Source organism: Dermacentor silvarum, chromosome 3, assembly GCF_013339745.2.
Source record: "Dermacentor silvarum isolate Dsil-2018 chromosome 3, BIME_Dsil_1.4, whole genome shotgun sequence".
Lineage (NCBI taxonomy): Eukaryota > Metazoa > Arthropoda > Arachnida > Ixodida > Ixodidae > Dermacentor > Dermacentor silvarum.
This window is the reverse complement of record NC_051156.1, coordinates 166318687-166335952: the sequence shown is the minus strand read 5'-3', so window position 1 is coordinate 166335952 and position 17266 is coordinate 166318687. Positions and strand designations below refer to the sequence as shown.

General features: G+C 44.7%; 1 protein-coding gene across 1 annotated transcript in view; it reads left to right on the top strand.

Annotated features, from left to right (window-relative positions):
- LOC119446000 (ceramide-1-phosphate transfer protein-like) overlaps positions 1-13366 on the top strand; it is a 35244-nt gene extending 21878 nt beyond the window's left edge. The window contains exon 4 of the mRNA XM_037710303.2: positions 6294-13366. Within this exon, the coding sequence (XP_037566231.2) occupies positions 6294-6428 (135 nt within the window). The 3' untranslated portion in view covers positions 6429-13366. The remainder of the gene's footprint in view (positions 1-6293) is intronic.
- The last annotated feature ends 3900 nt before the right edge of the window (positions 13367-17266 follow it).

The following is a 17266-nucleotide window of genomic DNA, read 5'->3' as shown; positions in this document are numbered from 1 at the left end:
AATGTCACGCTGAGAGAGGAGGAGACGCGCAGCTTCACACGTGCTATCGCTGGTGGCGAACGTTGGCGCAGCGCCCCTTGCGGCGACGCAAGGAACTACTTCCCTCGCGGTCGGAGCGGCGGCACGCTTGGCCGTGATCACAGAAGAAAAAAAAATTGCTCTCTGAGGGTGCCCAGGCGTCGTCTGCTACTGGCTGCTTGCGCTGGATTGTCGGATGCTGCAATAAGATTTGTGCCAGTGCGGTTTGCACTCAAGGAATAAAAGACCTGTAGACTCTTGGTATAAATATCTTTCTCAAGATTTAAATTTAGGATCACATGCTTTTTATGCGGCAATAAGAGCAAGAAACTAGCGCACTTGAAAAATCAGATGATCTGCATCGTAGAAAGAGCAGATGATTTGCAACTATACCCATGCGCGTATAGAAAACGGCACTTGGTGCTTTTTCAAATTTTTTAACGTAACAAAAAACGAGAATTTGTTTATTTTTATTATGCACCATAAAAAGGGCTGATCAGAGCATGCGATACACAGCTACCATGCGGGGAAAAAAATTTAATTATATTTCTGCGGCACGTTTGGGGAGAAGTGGACAGACGGAACAGCAGAGTAGAGCAGAGTCTGCCGCTCGCTTCGCGCAGTCAGAATCATCCCTTCTAAGTTCTGCAGTTCCTCCACTGCTCCTCTACGATGTAAGTGTTTGCTGTGTATGCGTTCACTGATTATCGAGAATGGGGCGCCAATGCTTCGTCTAAAAGTGTAACAGTGGATATAACAGTGTAACAGTACTGCGCGGAAAATGCTCAAACTTTCAAAGCTCCAAATGACATTGAACGCCTGCAAGAATGGGCGAGAGCTATAGAAAGCGAGGTTCGAGAACTGACGAGAAATGACAACGTCTGGTAAGAACATTCCCCCAGCTGAACGCTCAGCAGGCATAAATACTATGCTGACTTGGAAGCGCGCAGTCTTCCCTGACCAGCCGAAAAAGTCATTGTTGCTCCTTGGGGCGGTACTGGTCAGTCCCTGTCTCATGGCGCTCCGGCCAGCTTAGCGAGAACACGTAATAGCTGTTGTCTTGTTTAGCAACGAGCATCGTGTTCAGCTAGCGTACTCGAGCTGTAGCTACCTAATGCAAGGGCGGTGCACTGGCATCAAGCATCCGCGTGCGAGCAGACGACAAGACCGAGCAACCGAGCCCCGCGCTCCCCGCGTCAGACGGATCCGCTGCATCGCTTCGACAAACCATCACGTGACCATACGCCAGGCGTCCGGCGTTTGGTAAGGGGCGCTGTCACGATGTCCGCCGCCATGCTCCTGCGTGACATTATGACGACGCAGGAAGGAGCCGAGTTGCGCCTCCTGAATTGTTCTTTCTCCGTGACCCAGACCGAAAGTTACCTAATTTTCTTTTCAAAGCCATTGATTGATTTTGTTTACAGGAACCTCCCTGAGAAATTTGACGATCAACCCGAGCATTTCTGACGTATTTTGACGTACCATTTTTGGTACGATTGCTTGGTGGCGACGTTGACAATGCCGGATTTTCACATAATGGGGTATACTATAATGCTTTCACATGAAATGCTAGTAATATCTGTCAAATGAAGATTTGCATAACTAATTTTGTCACATGACTTGCGAGCAGCTCTTTTTGTCAGTACAGTCGAACGCACTTATAACAATATTCAAGTGCCATGAAAATTCCACTGTTATAACCGATGGTTGATATAATTGGGTTGCATGAAAAAAAAGCAAGATAGGGAGATCGCAGAGTAGTTGTGAGAACACTGTAAGCGTGGCTGAGGCCCCATTGCCTTCCTCCATCTGGCTGCTGGTTGTGTTGACTCGTTTAACTGTTTAATACGGCTTCCTGCATGTTCCGATTGCTTGTAACAAGCCGCGGCTGTCGGTGTTCAACAATGGCACTGCTATAACAACTGAAAAGAAGGGTCACGGGTGACAAGTGACATGCAAGCTCCGCCAAGGCATCGCTTGGATGACCTCAAACGGGGCCTTTTAAAGAATGACAGAAGATTGCCGCAGCAGCCTCTCAGCTTGAGCAATCCAGAAGAAACGCTGGGCCACAAGCATCTCGCCACATACTTCTCACTGGCTTGCATGAGAAAGTACCATGTCCGTCAGCCTTGCTTGTTTTATGCAAAGCTTGCCGACGTCCTTCTCCAATGCATCCAGGTACTCCACGTAGTGCAGAGGAAAATCCCTCGCGAAAACGAAGCCATGGAGGGACTGAATCATCTGCAGGGCCTCCTGCGAGAATAATGTTGAGGCAGCCTGCCCTACCGCGGCATCACTACCGTCGTCGCCATCACTGTCGCCGTTGCTATCCAATGCAAGCACGTTCGCGACAATTGCCACATCGATTAGAAGTTCTGATGTTTCTAATGCGTCGTCCGCATGTAGAAACGAGTCCTGAAGCATCCTTGTCGTCTGCGGACCAAAGTTCAGGCTTCACTTCGTTGTGGGAGCTTCGCAGGCTTTGTATAAGTCACTGCTACCTCGGGCAAAGCACGCTTTCCTAAAGCAGTTCCACACCATAGCAGCGCTTACTTCGGACCACGCATCAAAGATAAACTGCACGGCCATGAATCGATTGATCTTTTAGTGTGGTTTCTCCCTTCTTGTCCGAGTGGCCATGTCTGTCAACAAGACTAACTTGTTCAGGACGCGGCGACAATACATGACCTTAAAATTGGGGATTATGGTGGCGTCCATGGACAGCAAGCCTGCTGTCATGTTCAGCGGCAGGAAAAAAGCTTCTACACTTGAGAGCTTAGGCATGGAGTGGTGGGTACTACAATTATCTAGGATGAGTGCCATCTTCCTCTTAGATCGCTCGATACATTGACCAAACTCCAAGAAGCACTCACAAAAAAGTTCTCACGTAATCCATGCCTTGCGGTTGTGACGGTAGCGTACCGGTACCCTGGCAGCACCATGGAAGCAGCAGGGATTTTTTGATTTCTCAATGACAAATGCAGTGTACTTGTTGTACCCGTCCATATTGGCACACAAAAACACAGTGAGGCGCAGCTTGCTGCTTTTGCCGTCCTTACGCGTGTCTTCTTTGAGTGCATGTGTCTTGGACGGAAACATCTGGAATAACAGTCCTGTTTCGTCACCATTATATACGTCTGTGTCAATGCAGATGTCGAGGATGCGGGGCAGCGTTTCCTCTGCCTACTTATGCTTCGCTTCCATGTCAAGCGAAGCTCCTTCGCCGCTGACAGCTTTCTAAACAATGCCGTGTCTCTCTTTGAAGTGCTGTACCCAGCCACCACCTGGCTGGAAGTCTACATTGTTGATGAGCAAGGCAAACTTCTTCGCCTTTGTGGCCAGAATTGGTCCGGTGATTTGCAAGCTCATGGCACGAGCACCGGGAAACCACTCGTAGAGGACCTCTTCCACCTCCTTATAGGCACCTTGTCGAATGTGTTCGCACCCATTGTCTACTGAGCAGCTTTTTTTGTCTAACTTCTCTTCCGAGTGGATGATTGTCGACATTGTCAGTTGCGATAGTCCGTACTTCTTCACCAAGTCACACACTTTTTTACCGTCTTTGTAGTCCTTCACAATACTGCACTTCATTTCCAAATCTGTAGCAGTGCACTTTCTTTCTACCGGCAATGTCGTGCATTGCCGTTGATCAGCAGGCGGATCAACCATCTTCCGTTTCTGTGGCTAGTCAGATGAGGCAGAGAAACCATGTGGCCTGGAACGACTTCGACGCAACCAACCAAGACCAGCACAAGCGACTTAATCCGTTGGCAGAACTGTGCAGAATGAGGGGCCAGCGAGCAATCTGGGAGCAGCGCTGTCAGTGCAGTTGGCACGGTCCATTCACAGCTTCGGAGGGTGGCGTGGCATGCATAGAGCTATGGGCGCAGTCCATTCGTGTTCACTGAAGTGGAAGGGCGATGGGAGCATGCGCGCAAGGCTGGCGATGCGGAGAAAGCTGGAAAACAGGTTTTATTGTATGAGCATGCGGCGACCAATGGGGCTGCAGGCGAGGGTGCAGTGGCTAAAATTTCTGCTTTTATTTTTTATATTCAAGGATTTCGCATTCCATTACCTTTTGGCACGGACACCCAGCAGCCAGTCTTCATCTTTAACGCGATAGCGATAAGGGCCTCGCGTCGCAAAAAATCTGGTGTCGACACCAACCGTCGTATTGCGAAACATCATTCCGAACCACAATCATGCAGGCCCTCAGCGTGGCGCAGAGGCTTTAGTGAATTAATTGAATTCCTCAAAGTAAAGTGCGTCAGAAAATCAGTAAAGTACGACCTAAACAGAACCTACAAAATGATGTAGTCGGATTGTAATTTGAATATACAAGAAAACATAATGCTGTTACACGGACACTCAAACACAAACCCCTTTTACAGCGTTTCTACTACTCGTAGAGCGGCGCCCCCCCCACTCGTTTCCTTGCAACAACGCAATCCAGATGGTGCTCGCCCTCTTGTCATCTGTAGATGGTGGAGAAAAAAAAAAAAGCTGCAGTTCTTCGTTTATCGCTTCATTTGCTCATATCTTGTCTCACATTCTTTAGAAAGTTATTCCTCGGAATTTTGTGAAGGACAGCCCTCAAACAAGTGTCATGAAACAAAACACCGACAGCGCATACCTTTTATGTTAAATCTTCTCAGACTGAAATGTCAAAAGTGCAAAACACTAACAGAAGATCGGCCCACGCAAGAGGTCACATTTTTACCAGAAAGCTCTCCTTTGTGCATAGCGTTCGCTGCCAGCTTTCCCGGTAAACCTTGCGGTTACATAAGCTGCAGTTGCTGGGAAGCGTGAGCAGCAGTCAGGGATCTTTGAATGCTATCGCGTTCCACTCTTAAAAGGTGAAGCTTAAGCATCCTCCCAATTTTTATAATCAATAATGCGGCACGGAGCATTTTAGTACCCGGGTTATCTCGCCATAGAAGACATACAAGGTGCAGCAGCTCCTCATTGTTATAACTGATATAATATTCTTAAAACCGGTATCGTTATAAGTGGGTTCGACTGTATATGAATTTACAGCTTACAAGAAATGCTTACAATGCTTACAAGAGCTTAGCAAAAGTCCTATTCACAAGTGAATGGTGTACTTCAGAAGTGTATAACGCGTGCATTTTTTCTGCTTTAGATGTCTTAATACAGAATTGTGATATCCTTATTTATTATTGAGTTACATTGTTCAAAATTGAGTGCTTGAGTTATTTGTAATTTTGCCATTTTCGAAAATAAAAATAAATTGATAAGCACAAATTGAAAATACGCTCCCTTCGATTACTAGATTTTAGGTTCCTTTAAATGCAACAAACCTAGTTGAAATGGGTGCAGTGGTTGCCGAGCAAAACAATTTATTTGTTCTCATCTGCTTATATAGGAGCTGCCGAGCTAAAGCTTCTCTTAAGAGGAAGCTTTAGCTCGGGGGTCCTATCTAAATACATCGAAATGAAGAAAATCATTTTTCTTGGCAACCACTGCACCAAATTTGATGAGGGTTGTTGCATTTAAAAGAAAAAGTTATAATCCAGTGACTGTTGGGAGCAAACTTTGATTTAGGCCTGTAAATTTTTTGATAAATATTGTTGAAAATCACAAATTTTTAGAAAACGGAACTATGAAGTTTACAACTCTGTAACTCCGCAGTGAAAACTGATATCACAATTCTTGAAATTTCGTTTTATAGTACATCTAAAGCGGAAAAAATTGATGCTAATCTACATGGCTCTCAAATGTACCACTTATATTTGAGTAGGACATTTGCAAAACCTTTGTAAACAATGTAACCAATTCACGTAAGATATAAGTTGATAATATCAAGTTTGTCCACTTTGATTGCTCTAGTGGATGCAGTTTACAGAACTGCGATATCTGATCTTGGTGCAGAGCTACGAATTTGTAAACTTCGTGCTTCTATTTTTTTTAAATCTACCAATTCTTGAAAATTGCTTTTAAAAAATTCGAAATTCCGAAAAATCGAAATTCCACCTTCCAGCAGATACTATGATTCAACATTGTCTCTCAAGTCCAACAAATTTGATTAAAATTGACCCAGTGGTTATCTCAGAAAAGCGTTTCTGCGTTTTACTTCTATTTGAATTGGCGGCATCGGAGTTGGGCCGTAGCTAAAGCTTCCTCTTAAGCGCTGTTTACTTGCAAATAGTTGTCAGCAACAATGTGCTTCGGCATCATCTCTGGTAAGGTTGGCTTTCAGCAATAGTATTTGCTTTCTCGGGGGGTATTGTCACTGCAGTATGCATTGTTTGCAGATTTTCGCAAAGGCGTTGCCTGACGAAAAGAAAGACCTGCGGCAACTGGTGACATCTGTCTCCGAGGAAGCCTACAAAGTGTACAACTTTACGCAGTCCATCTACGAACAGAATAACCTTCTCGATCTTCCTTGACGCTCCATCTGACCATGTGCGCGAGAGCGGTGGCCCCCCCGAGTGAAGACAGTTTTTGACTGGCCCTATGAGCGAGAGTGTTCTCTGCAAACTGCTGAACATGAATGCTCTTGGCAGAACAAAGCTTCCTTTCTTTCTTTTTTTTTGTTGCCGGGCAACAGTGTTTTAAATGTGTTTGCATGTCCACTGTGCTGCCTCATTCGAGCTGCCGTGACTGGCATCTCAGTGCAAAGTGAATGTAAGTTCTCTGTGCGGATGTCTGACAACTGAGAGGATGAAAATTTATTCTTTTATAGCAACTTATGAAGTTGTCCTTTCTTGATGTTGTTATCACTTCAAGTGCCAGCTTGAGCAGGAGTAATGTATAGATATTTTTTCACAAATTAAGTTTCAGTTTCAATTTCAGATATAATTCATGATATTCATTTCGAAAATGAAGCACTGTGCTCGTGATTTTATTGTGAGGTAGCCTTCTGGACAGTTTATAAGTGTCTGAGGCCTAGAACCGGGAAGTCAATGTTATAGGGACAGCAATCTTAAATTAGAGTAGAGCTGAATCTCGTTTGTGCTGTTACGGTTGAAAAGAGAAGATATGGAAGGGAAATATGCACTGGCTGGGAAAACGTTATAAATGAAGTGTACGGCCCAAATGGGGTATTTCCAACATACCTTACTGGGAGCTTGTAAACTGAGAAATCGTGTGAACAAGAAGGTGGCTGTGAGGCTTTGCTATACGGTCAAACCTCGACATAACGAATTGTCAAATATAATGACGTGAATATAAAATGTTTGTCACCTATCAGTGTGTAAAGAATATATGCTTATAACAAATATTGGATTTAATGAAGGTATTTTTGTGTCAGATGTGACTTCTTTATTAACGATGTTTGACTGTATTAGCCAAGTTAAATCTTGCATAGGCGGATTCAGTCATGAAAAAGGCTGAGCTCACTAGACCTTTAGTAGTTGTGTGGTATGTTGCAGGACACTTAAGGTAGAGTCAACTGCACAGCTGCTTATGGTGTAATTGCTGGTCAGGAAAAGCAGTAGTGGCTAAATGCAGCAGAAGGCAAGGCTTTGTTTTAATGCGAGTCAGGATAGAAGGCGGGTAAATGTGCCATTGCTCATTAACATACTGAAGTACTTCGGTTCCTTGAATGTGCTACTTCTCAAGGTAGAATGATGTGAGATTGTATTGCAGCACCGAGTCTTGTCCATGCTGATGTCAGCATCGAAGGTGGCAACGTATTGCCTTGTAATTTATGCATCGCTAGTAATTTATTGTCGAAGGCCACACTTTGTAATAGTTCTTTTCCTTTGATTCTATCGATTCCACCTGTCGCAGTGAGTGACTGATCTTGACAATGGCAGTGCAACAGCGAGCTGCCTGCATGGTAATCATGCAAGTTCAGTGTAGCAGTTAAATTAATTGTTATGGAATTTGTGTCCAGTTCATTTTGCTTCACAGGGAAGAAAGTTATGACAGTAGGAAAGATGGTTTTTTGTGACAGTCATTTGACATCTTGAGAAAGTTAATGAAGCGTTGCTTGTGACCCCTCAAGAATGGTTTTGTTGCCTTTTTTTCCTTAGTAACATTATAAAGAACAAACAAATCATGCCATCAACTTCAACTACATGAACTACGACAACCATGGTACTTTTACAAATGTGAAAAAAAAAGCTCAATTATACTTGTCCGTATGTAGTGGCATCAAAACTCCTTGTGACGGAACCTCTGCACACATTAGGGTTTGGTGGTTGCACAATGTCACTTTAGTATACAGTCATGAAAGGTGTTGTCACATGATGAAGACTTAGCTATAAAAGTAAGACTGGTAAGACTCAGACTCACATGGTAAGACTCACATGGTAAGACTCAGCTATAAAAGCGTCTGTCTGTTGGTCGGTCTTTGCCATGTGCTTAACCATTTCCTGCACTGTTTTCAGCATTAAGCTTTCAGTGTTCGCTTACAGCATAAAATTTATGTTCAACTAACTATTTTAAAATGCAGTAGAACCTTATTGGTTCCTTTCGAGATTGTAAGAATTCAGAAAATATTATTGAGCGAAACATGAGAATCTTGTTACGTGAATGGGACGTATTTATTCTTCTCCACTATGAACATAAACTGGGAAATCTTGCAAAACAAGTATTAGCAAGGGGGCTTTTCTACTGTGACCTTTTGCAAGCTATTGTCTGAAAAGAAAAATCTCATAGAAAGGCGAATCTTCAGCTCCTGTGCATTATATATATATGTGTGTGCTCAATGAGTTATGAGAAATTAAGTACACTTCTTCATGTAAACTGCGAGTGGAAGTGCAAAACTGGTTTCATGCTCCGAGTACATGGCATTCGGTGTGACATATTGAGTTGCTACGCTGTAGGGATCACTTGTGCCATAGGGTTTCCTGCATAAATTCCTAGAAGAAATTTAGGTGCAGCAATTGTTTAGCTAGCATGGGCAGGGTGGTTATACATGGATTTGTCTCATCTTTGTGCTTGTGGCTTCAAACGTTCTTGTGACTTTATTTACTGTGCTTTATCAACCGTCTTCCTATCTTCCATTTCTATGTTTCTATCTCCTCTTTTCTAAAGAGTAGGCAGGCGTTGTGCCCATTCTGGTGGCAGTTGCCAGCCTGCACCTTGCTATCCCTTTCCTGTCAAATGTATGTTTTCAAATCAAATAATAATAATAATCAACCTTTACTAGCCAAAATCCTGCATTTCCAATTGCAGAAGGCAATTGCGCACATGCGGAATTGTTATGAATTTTTGCATTTGTAATGCAATGTATGGTTGATAATGAACGACTTGCAAAGTCACAAAGACGTTTGAAGCCAGAAATATGAAGTTTGGGCAAATTCATGTACTAACCATGATTCCCATGCTCTCTGAACTGCCATGCTTGCAGTTTCCATGGATACTAGCACCGAAGTTCCCTCTAGCAATTTTTGTAGGAAACTCTATAGCTTGTGCTGGGCTATGGAATGTCTCTTTTGATTGGTGCTACTGGGTCTGTGTGCACTATCATGCAAGCTTTTTACTTTCGTGCTAGTTGAATTGGGTCTGTGAAGACTGGACTGTGCCTTTAACCTAATTGCAATTAAAATTTGTATCTGTGATCTTGGCAGCTTGTTGTATTCTACATCTATCACCGAGGCTGCCTAGTTTGGTTTAAATCTGGCGTGGACCTATGTATGATATTTTGTGAAAGCAGGCTGCAGTTGTTATGTGTCTCCTTTTTGCTCCTACCTCCCTTTGCGTCATGTACAACGCACATTGAAGCTTTTGCGTTAGGCGATGAAAGATTCACCTGTGTTGTTTTGGTGTACAATTGTCCACTTTTTCTGGATCATTTTACGAGTATGTTGCTGCTGCTTGGGTTTTGAAACCACGACCAGTGTTCTTGTTCCAGGTGTACTAAGCTTTAGCACTTGCCATTTGAGCTAAAAAAGTCTGATGGCAAATTTCAAGCATTGTTGCACGCTGTGCAGCTGAAATACTTTTGCTTCGGCTTCGTGATATGCATGCACAAGTATGTGAATATTGTCCCAGACCATGCAACGTGATAGCTTGCATTGCTGTTTCAGAACGTGTAGTAAAGCATTGTAAGCAAGCCCCAACATGCATGTAGTTTAGTTTCGCTCCCATTGCAGCCTGAAAATGCACTCTGCACATATATTTGTTCTGGTCACTTGCGATCATGTTAATGGGATTTTACTTTGTATCCTTTATTTTCCACGGTTCTTTTATGTGGTATGCTCTGCACCAGAGGCCAAATTCAGAGTGATTCTCAGGAAGTGCTTCATGTCTTAGCAACTAACACACAATGATGTGCCATGTCTAACTGCATATTTATTTGCAGCGGGAGAAAGGAAAGAAAGCGATTGGATGAGATGATGCACTGGCTGTCGTCAATTGATTATTTTTTGCAGTGAATAGCTCTCCATGCCTGTGTACGTGATTAAAATAGCTGAGTGCAATGCCTTCGAGACTGGCCCATTACATTTCCTGCTGTAGAGCTCAGGATGCTCTAATGCTATCTGTGAGCGTAATTCCTTGCCGAATGCTTCGCACATTTACTGCTTATAGACCTGGGAAAAAAAGAAGAAAATACCTTTGTCATAAGAATGCTGTAAGGTAGAGTGACAACAGTGGTGTTACACCTTTTACTTGGAGCATCACATCTTCAGCTCCTCATACAGCAGCGCAGGACTGGGTAGGTGTTACATGAGATTGCATATAATTGAAACTGGATTTTACAAGATTGGAGAGTATGGTAAAGCAGTTGTTTGCTGTTTATGGGATTCTGTAACCATTAACACACGTGCAGATCTAGGTTTTTGTTTTCTTCCCCCGAAGAGTAAACGAACAAGATTTGAAAGAGCAGTACTTATTTATTGTAATTTTTTACAAACCAGCTGCACACAACAGAGCTGCTACTGAGTGTAGCAGTACAGTTGACTTCCGTTAATTTGACCTTGCCGGTACCGACAAAATTGATCAAATTATCTGGTGGGTCGAACTAAACGGGATGCAGGAAAAACGGCACAACACACCGACAGTATTTGTCCAAATTTAACACGCCCCTAAATCAAGCACGCACCTACTTTCTGTGTGTCTAAAGTAGAAAAATGACGTAGAAATAACATTAAAGAAGCTAAGCAAATTACCAATCTAACATGCACCAAATTTTTTAGCAAGAGATGGAGGCAAGGGTATACTATTATTAGTTGCACAATGGCGGCTGGTTTCCTAAAGTCAGCTTCACCGCATGATATTTTAAAGTCTGCTTTGCCGCAGTGCATTTTTGTGCGGTAAAGCGTGCAAAAGTGATTTTCGTTTCGTATCCTATTGTACCGCGCAGGCAATATTCGGGCCAATTTTCTTGAAAAAGATAAGGTGCGCGTTAGAATCGGATAAATACTGTAATCAGACATTTGAGCTACGCTTGTCCCTTGAAAATCTTTCGAGGGCTGACTGGCCAAGTTTGAATTATCCAGCAAAGGCCAATTATAGGATCGGAAGTTTAGACCCACACATGGTCGCCGGACGAGACTTTCGGTCGGGATTGAATTAACCGAAAATTTGCATTAACCGGAGTAGAATTAATGGAAGTCTACTGTATATAATTTCCTTTGTCAGCCTCACCCAATAGTCTCTTGCCACTTCTGTGCAGCACTTGACATTCGTTGAACATTTATTTAATCGTCTAACGAATACATACATAGTTACAATGTTGTGAAAACATTTCGTGGGGATCTTCCCCTGCATTGCAGCAAATTGCAGATGCGCTTCGCTGTTTGACGAAAGTCTTGCCCCCCCCCCCCCCCTTTTTTTGCTCTCTGAATTGTATACCGACGTCAATATTTACCCATTGAGTGTGGCTGATTTGTGCCAATTTTCTAATGAGTAATGTTTAAAACAGATTTCTGCTGTACTTACTACAGTTTTGAAATATTCTTTTTGACAACCATGACTGTCACTGCACCTTGCCTGTGGGGCTCTAGTCAAACTGCACTTGGCACTTGGCAGTCAATTATCACTGAGCAGGGAATCTTCCATTTAAGTTATATTTTAATAAATATATTACTGTGCATTCAGTGATCCTGTGTTAATAATGCTTCTAATGGTTATTTCAACAGTGAGGTTACATATGCTATGCAGTGTCATTGTTGACAAGTTTTGCTTTTTTACCTTTCATTGTGCATGTTGGCAGGTGATCTTTTGTCAAGTCAACATGAAGTTTGTATTTGTGCTTCGTTTTTTTTTTTTTTTCTGTTCAGCTGCAGTCAAATGTCGCCGAATTCAGCTTGCCATCTAGTTTTATCACTATTCAGCATGTTTTCTGATAGACAAGCTTTGCACATCATTTATAACAGGTGTATGCAAAATCTGTCTTCAAGAGATAAAAAATGTGGATGGTCAACACAGATAGGTTATAACTTATTGTTGAACTTTTTCTGATGAGCACTACCTTAATCTGCCCTGTTGTTGGCATGACGTCTCACTAATTTTGTGAGCCTGATCAAAGAGCACTACGGCGTTCTTGGCATTTTGAATGCCTGTAGTGGGTGAAAGTAGTCCATGACTTCTGTTCTTTTAGAGGCGAAACACCTTAGGGCCAAGCCTTGTCCCTCGTTGTCGTCCGTTGTCCGTAGCTCTGGTTTGCATGGAGACCGCTAGGGGTGCTGTGGTGCTCAAGGGCTATATAAGCGCTGTATATACTGTACACATGTGCAGTATCTATATGTATGTGTATACATTATATATATATATATATATATATATATATATATCACCGCATTTGGGTAACCGTATACGGGGGATTCACGGTTTCCCGAATGATCCCCCGGTGCTTCGCCCACTCGTCATCATGCACTTTGTGGATATGCGGTGATCTTTTTTTAAATGTGAAGTTTACATACAAAACATAAATTTAAGTGGCCCTATTACATTCGAAGCAAAAATTAGCTGTATGTTGTGTATAGGCGGTTTGCGTTCAGGTAATCAATCATACACTGCCAGTGTCATGCTTGCAAATGTTAAAGAGTGGAGAAGTGGGATTGGTGCAAGGCTACATGGGTGAACTGAGGCTATCATTGCACTTGAAATACATATTTAGGAGAACGCTAAAAGTGCTCATGTCATTTATAAATTAGTTTTCTGAGTGTATAACCCTGATAGAAAAAACAACAACACTGGAGATCAGTGGAACCGACAACCATCCAGCAGATCAGATGTCTTATTTTTGCATTCACATTTACCGTTGAAATTGATGTAATTGGGAAAGTGGATGGCTTGGTTGTGCACAACTGTTTGTGGCTTTGTATTCGTGGTTGTGTGTTATTATGTCTATTTTGTATAGAAACTGCTTTTTACATTTATAAGAACACTTTATATGTACACTTTTAGAAAATAAATTTACAAAAGATGGTTCTGGGGAGCTGTGCATATTTGTCATTTGGTGCTTGACTGAAATGGCTAGGACAGTTTTTAAGCAGGTGCATTTACCACGTTTCAAAAACTGTGCCAAAAAAGAGTCCCTTTTTTTGAACATATTAAAGAAACCTGCTTAGTCACAAGAGCCTATTTGTACAGCTGCAGCGGAAAAAAGATTAGCACAAGTGGCCGATGACCGGAGCAGGGAAACTGCGGTAGGCGGCGCTCTTGTTCCCGTGCACATTGGTATCTAAAGTGCCACATGATTCATGTTTCAAAGAGGAAGTAGGCTTGGCAATCTCGTTTTCGGCGTGCTAGGGCACAACAGCGTCGCGTGCCGTGATTTATCTGCTTGGGTGATCGGTTAATCTTTTTCCGCTGCGGCTCTACGTCCGTCCGGGATTACCAGATAACAGTGTCAAGAATATCTGGGTCTGACATTTCCTCAGGAAGAAGCCTGCAGTAAATTTCAGTGATTTCCCGACACAGGCCCTAAGCGGGGGGGGGGGGGGGGGGGGGGTTGTACACCCCTCCCCCTTGTTTTTCTGAAGGCACCCCCTTAATTCGCAACGACTTTTCTTTCTTTGGTGTTTACGCGCGACGGAAAAATAGCGCCGGAAGAAGGACATATGTACGCGAAAGAACACATTGTCCATAGCTTGCTTGTGATGGGAGACTCCAACACCAAAGAAAGTACGGAGAATACAACGACCGCCCGGGCTTCAAAGCGTCAGGTCCAGGGTGCAAGCGTGGGAAGCGTGCACACGCAAGGCGGTGTTGCCGAACAGAACGCCGTAACCAAACGCCGCATCCGTCAACGCCGGTGACACGCCGTCTGTAAAGCCGCTATGGACAGCGCCGAGCGTTCACCGCGCGCGCATCGAAGAATGCTTCTCGAACGAACTCCTAGGCGCGCGCCAGCGAACATGTCCGAGCACACGGCCCCGGCCCTCCTCCTCCCCGTCACTTTGGCGAAGCGGCGTGCGCCGACGGGAGGCTCGAGAAGGAAGGAAGGAAGGAAAGGGTGGAGAAGGAAAGGCAGGTAGGTTAGCCAGTTCATCACAACCGGAGGCTCGAGACAGTTCCGGAGCTGTCAAGAAGACGGAGGGAAAGGGAAGTAGCCTTCCACGTACTGCGGCGCCCACCCGCTTTCACAACGCCCCTTTCCGTTTCTATATTTTCCGAACGCGCTTATAAAGGAGCGTGCTTCATGATGCAATTCGGTTTTAGGTCACAGAGGCAGAGTGAGGCAGTCAATACGTCCACCACTCGTTGGATAGGATAGGAATAAACTTTATTTGTCCAACGGTGATGGCTGTTGGTGCGGGGGGCTAGGCTGCCAGGGGTCCATATCGCCGGAGAAAAAAACTTCCCGAGATCCTCGGCAATGGCCCTGGCCCGCTGGACGGCCCACTCCTGGTCCTCGGGCGCCTCGCTGAGGAGGGCGGCTCTTGCCATCTCTCGGCGAGGCGCCCCGCTTCAGAGGGTCCTGCTGTTGTCTTCCCCTTTCCTCTTGGTCCTTCTTCCTCATGGCGTTGGCATTCCCAAAGCATATGGGCCATATCGGCCCGTTCGTGCTAGCACCACGGGCAGCCAGGTGACGGGTGCAGCGCGGGCCACAGGCGGTGCAGGTGATAGGGGTTGGTGAAAGTGCCCGTCTGCAACCGCCTCAGGTCGACTGCCTGGGTCCTGTCCAGCCGCCCGTGGGGTTCTGCGTATTTCTTACGTTCCTTCCTGTAGTGACCAAGAACCTCTCGGTACGTTGCCGGAAGCTCCTCGACATCGCGGTCGGCGTCCCCGTGGTCCCCAGCTCCGTCCGCTGCGATTTGGGCTGTGTTGGTAACGACAGCGGCGGCGCCGCACGCGGTGGCCATCACTCCCCCGCTGGGGTCCCTCACAACAACAACGGCTGCGGCTGCCCTCTGGGTGATCGCGTTGCGGCGGGTAAGCTGCCTCGCTACGAGATGGGCGCGCTCGTTTTGGTTGGGTGGGGTGTCGGTGTGTCTTCGGCCGTTAGTATTGTTGTCGTTGTTGTCGGGGCTGTTGTCGCTGTTAGTGCCAAGCTCCCCGACCACTCGATGAACTTGCTGTTTCCACCCACTTCTGACCACAGATTTTCCGCGTTGCGGTAAGTAATCCTTTTGTTGACTCGCCTTCGTAGGCAACATTTCTTGCGTTATTTCGATTTTTGACTCCATTTCGATTTTTGACTTAATAACAAAGACTACATTAATACTGTCGAAACGATACTCAAGCGTAATTCGATGGCTTCTTAATTCGCGAATTACCTAATATGTCGTATTTCTTAATATCTTATGGAAATAGATGTTGCGGAATAAATTGTCTAAAATTTTTTATCGGAATATTATATTTAGATGACTAAGCTTTCTCATCTAAATATAATATTTCGATAAAAATTTTGGACAGTTTATTCCGCAACATCTATTTCCATAAGATATTAAGAAATACGACATATTGGGCAATTCGCGAATTATGAAGCCAACGAATTACGCTTGAGTATCGTTTCGGTCACTATGGGCATGTTTACTGAACGTGAATAGGATAACGTCAGCCATCTTAGCAAAGAAATCAGGGACGCGATTGTGGTTCGTCTTTTTCCCAGGAACGTCCACCCGGTCTTTAACCAAGGGAGACGGCTCACCCGCGCGAAGGCTCTTCTTGCCGAGGCTGCTACGGATTCCACAGAAGCTGCCTTCGTAGACGCCGCTCAGGTGGCCAGTCGCGAAGCTTTTTCGGTAGCCGTAATAGACGCCCACGAAAGAGTCTTCAACGCACTCTCCGTTTATACCAAGAATCCGGAGGTGGCCGAACAAATGGCCATGGCACTCGCTCTGCTAGATCCAGAGCACTCGGTAATCTATAGCGATTCTAGGCCAGCTACTCGCGCCTTTGCTAGGGTAGTAGTGGATGCGAAGGTTTCAATGTTACTGGAAGGTAGATGCATTAGTCTCCATTCTATAGTCTGGTTCCCAGCGCATATGGACGATTTCGTGGGATGACAGCGGTACCTTAATGAATCCGCTCATAGGGCCGCGCGAGGACTTGCCAGCCACGCTCCCCTGCAGACCCCCTCGTCTCCTCCCCTCGGTCCGCCTTTAAGGACCAACTTCAGACATATAATGAGCTCATCAAGCACTTTTATTTAGGACGTAGATAATTCTCCCTTTCAAACAAGGAACTTAACAGGGCGCAGTCAGTGACTCTTCGCTTGCTACAGACGAACTCGTACCCCAATCCTTGGCGTATGAGCCGAATCGACCCAGACTACGACGGAACTTTCAATTATGCACAGTGTGGTGGACATGTGAACTTGGGACACATGTTGTGGGGATGCGCGACGCAGGCCTCCTATCTGGAGGACAAGAACAAGTGGGACGGCGCTCTTAGGAGCAGCGAGCTCCAAGATCAACTCTGGGCTGTGCAGAAGGCCCGCGAAGCGGCGGAGAGCATAGGGCTCCCCGTCCCGACGTGGGAGGTGCCCTCTACACCTTGACGAACAGTCTGGTGTCCTTCAGGACACTTTTTAGAAATAAAGTTTTACCACCACCACCACCAACCTTTATGGCATTATTCTCGATTCGGAGCGCTTAAGGCACCGAGATATATGCTTCGCCTAAATATATATAAACGCTGATTTGTTCCAGCACGGTCGATAACAGTAACGCCTTTTATTGTCGGTATATATATATATATATATATATATATATATCCTGCACAGAATGTTGACCTCTGTTCATAGCTTAATATCCCTGTTATGTTAAATGGTAATCTTTCTTATTCGCGAACATATCATTTCCCGGGTCGTGAGATTATTTCGTCGCGCATGTTTGCTGTAATTTTTTTCTGAACAGTACAATAAAAAGTGATAAGCGTT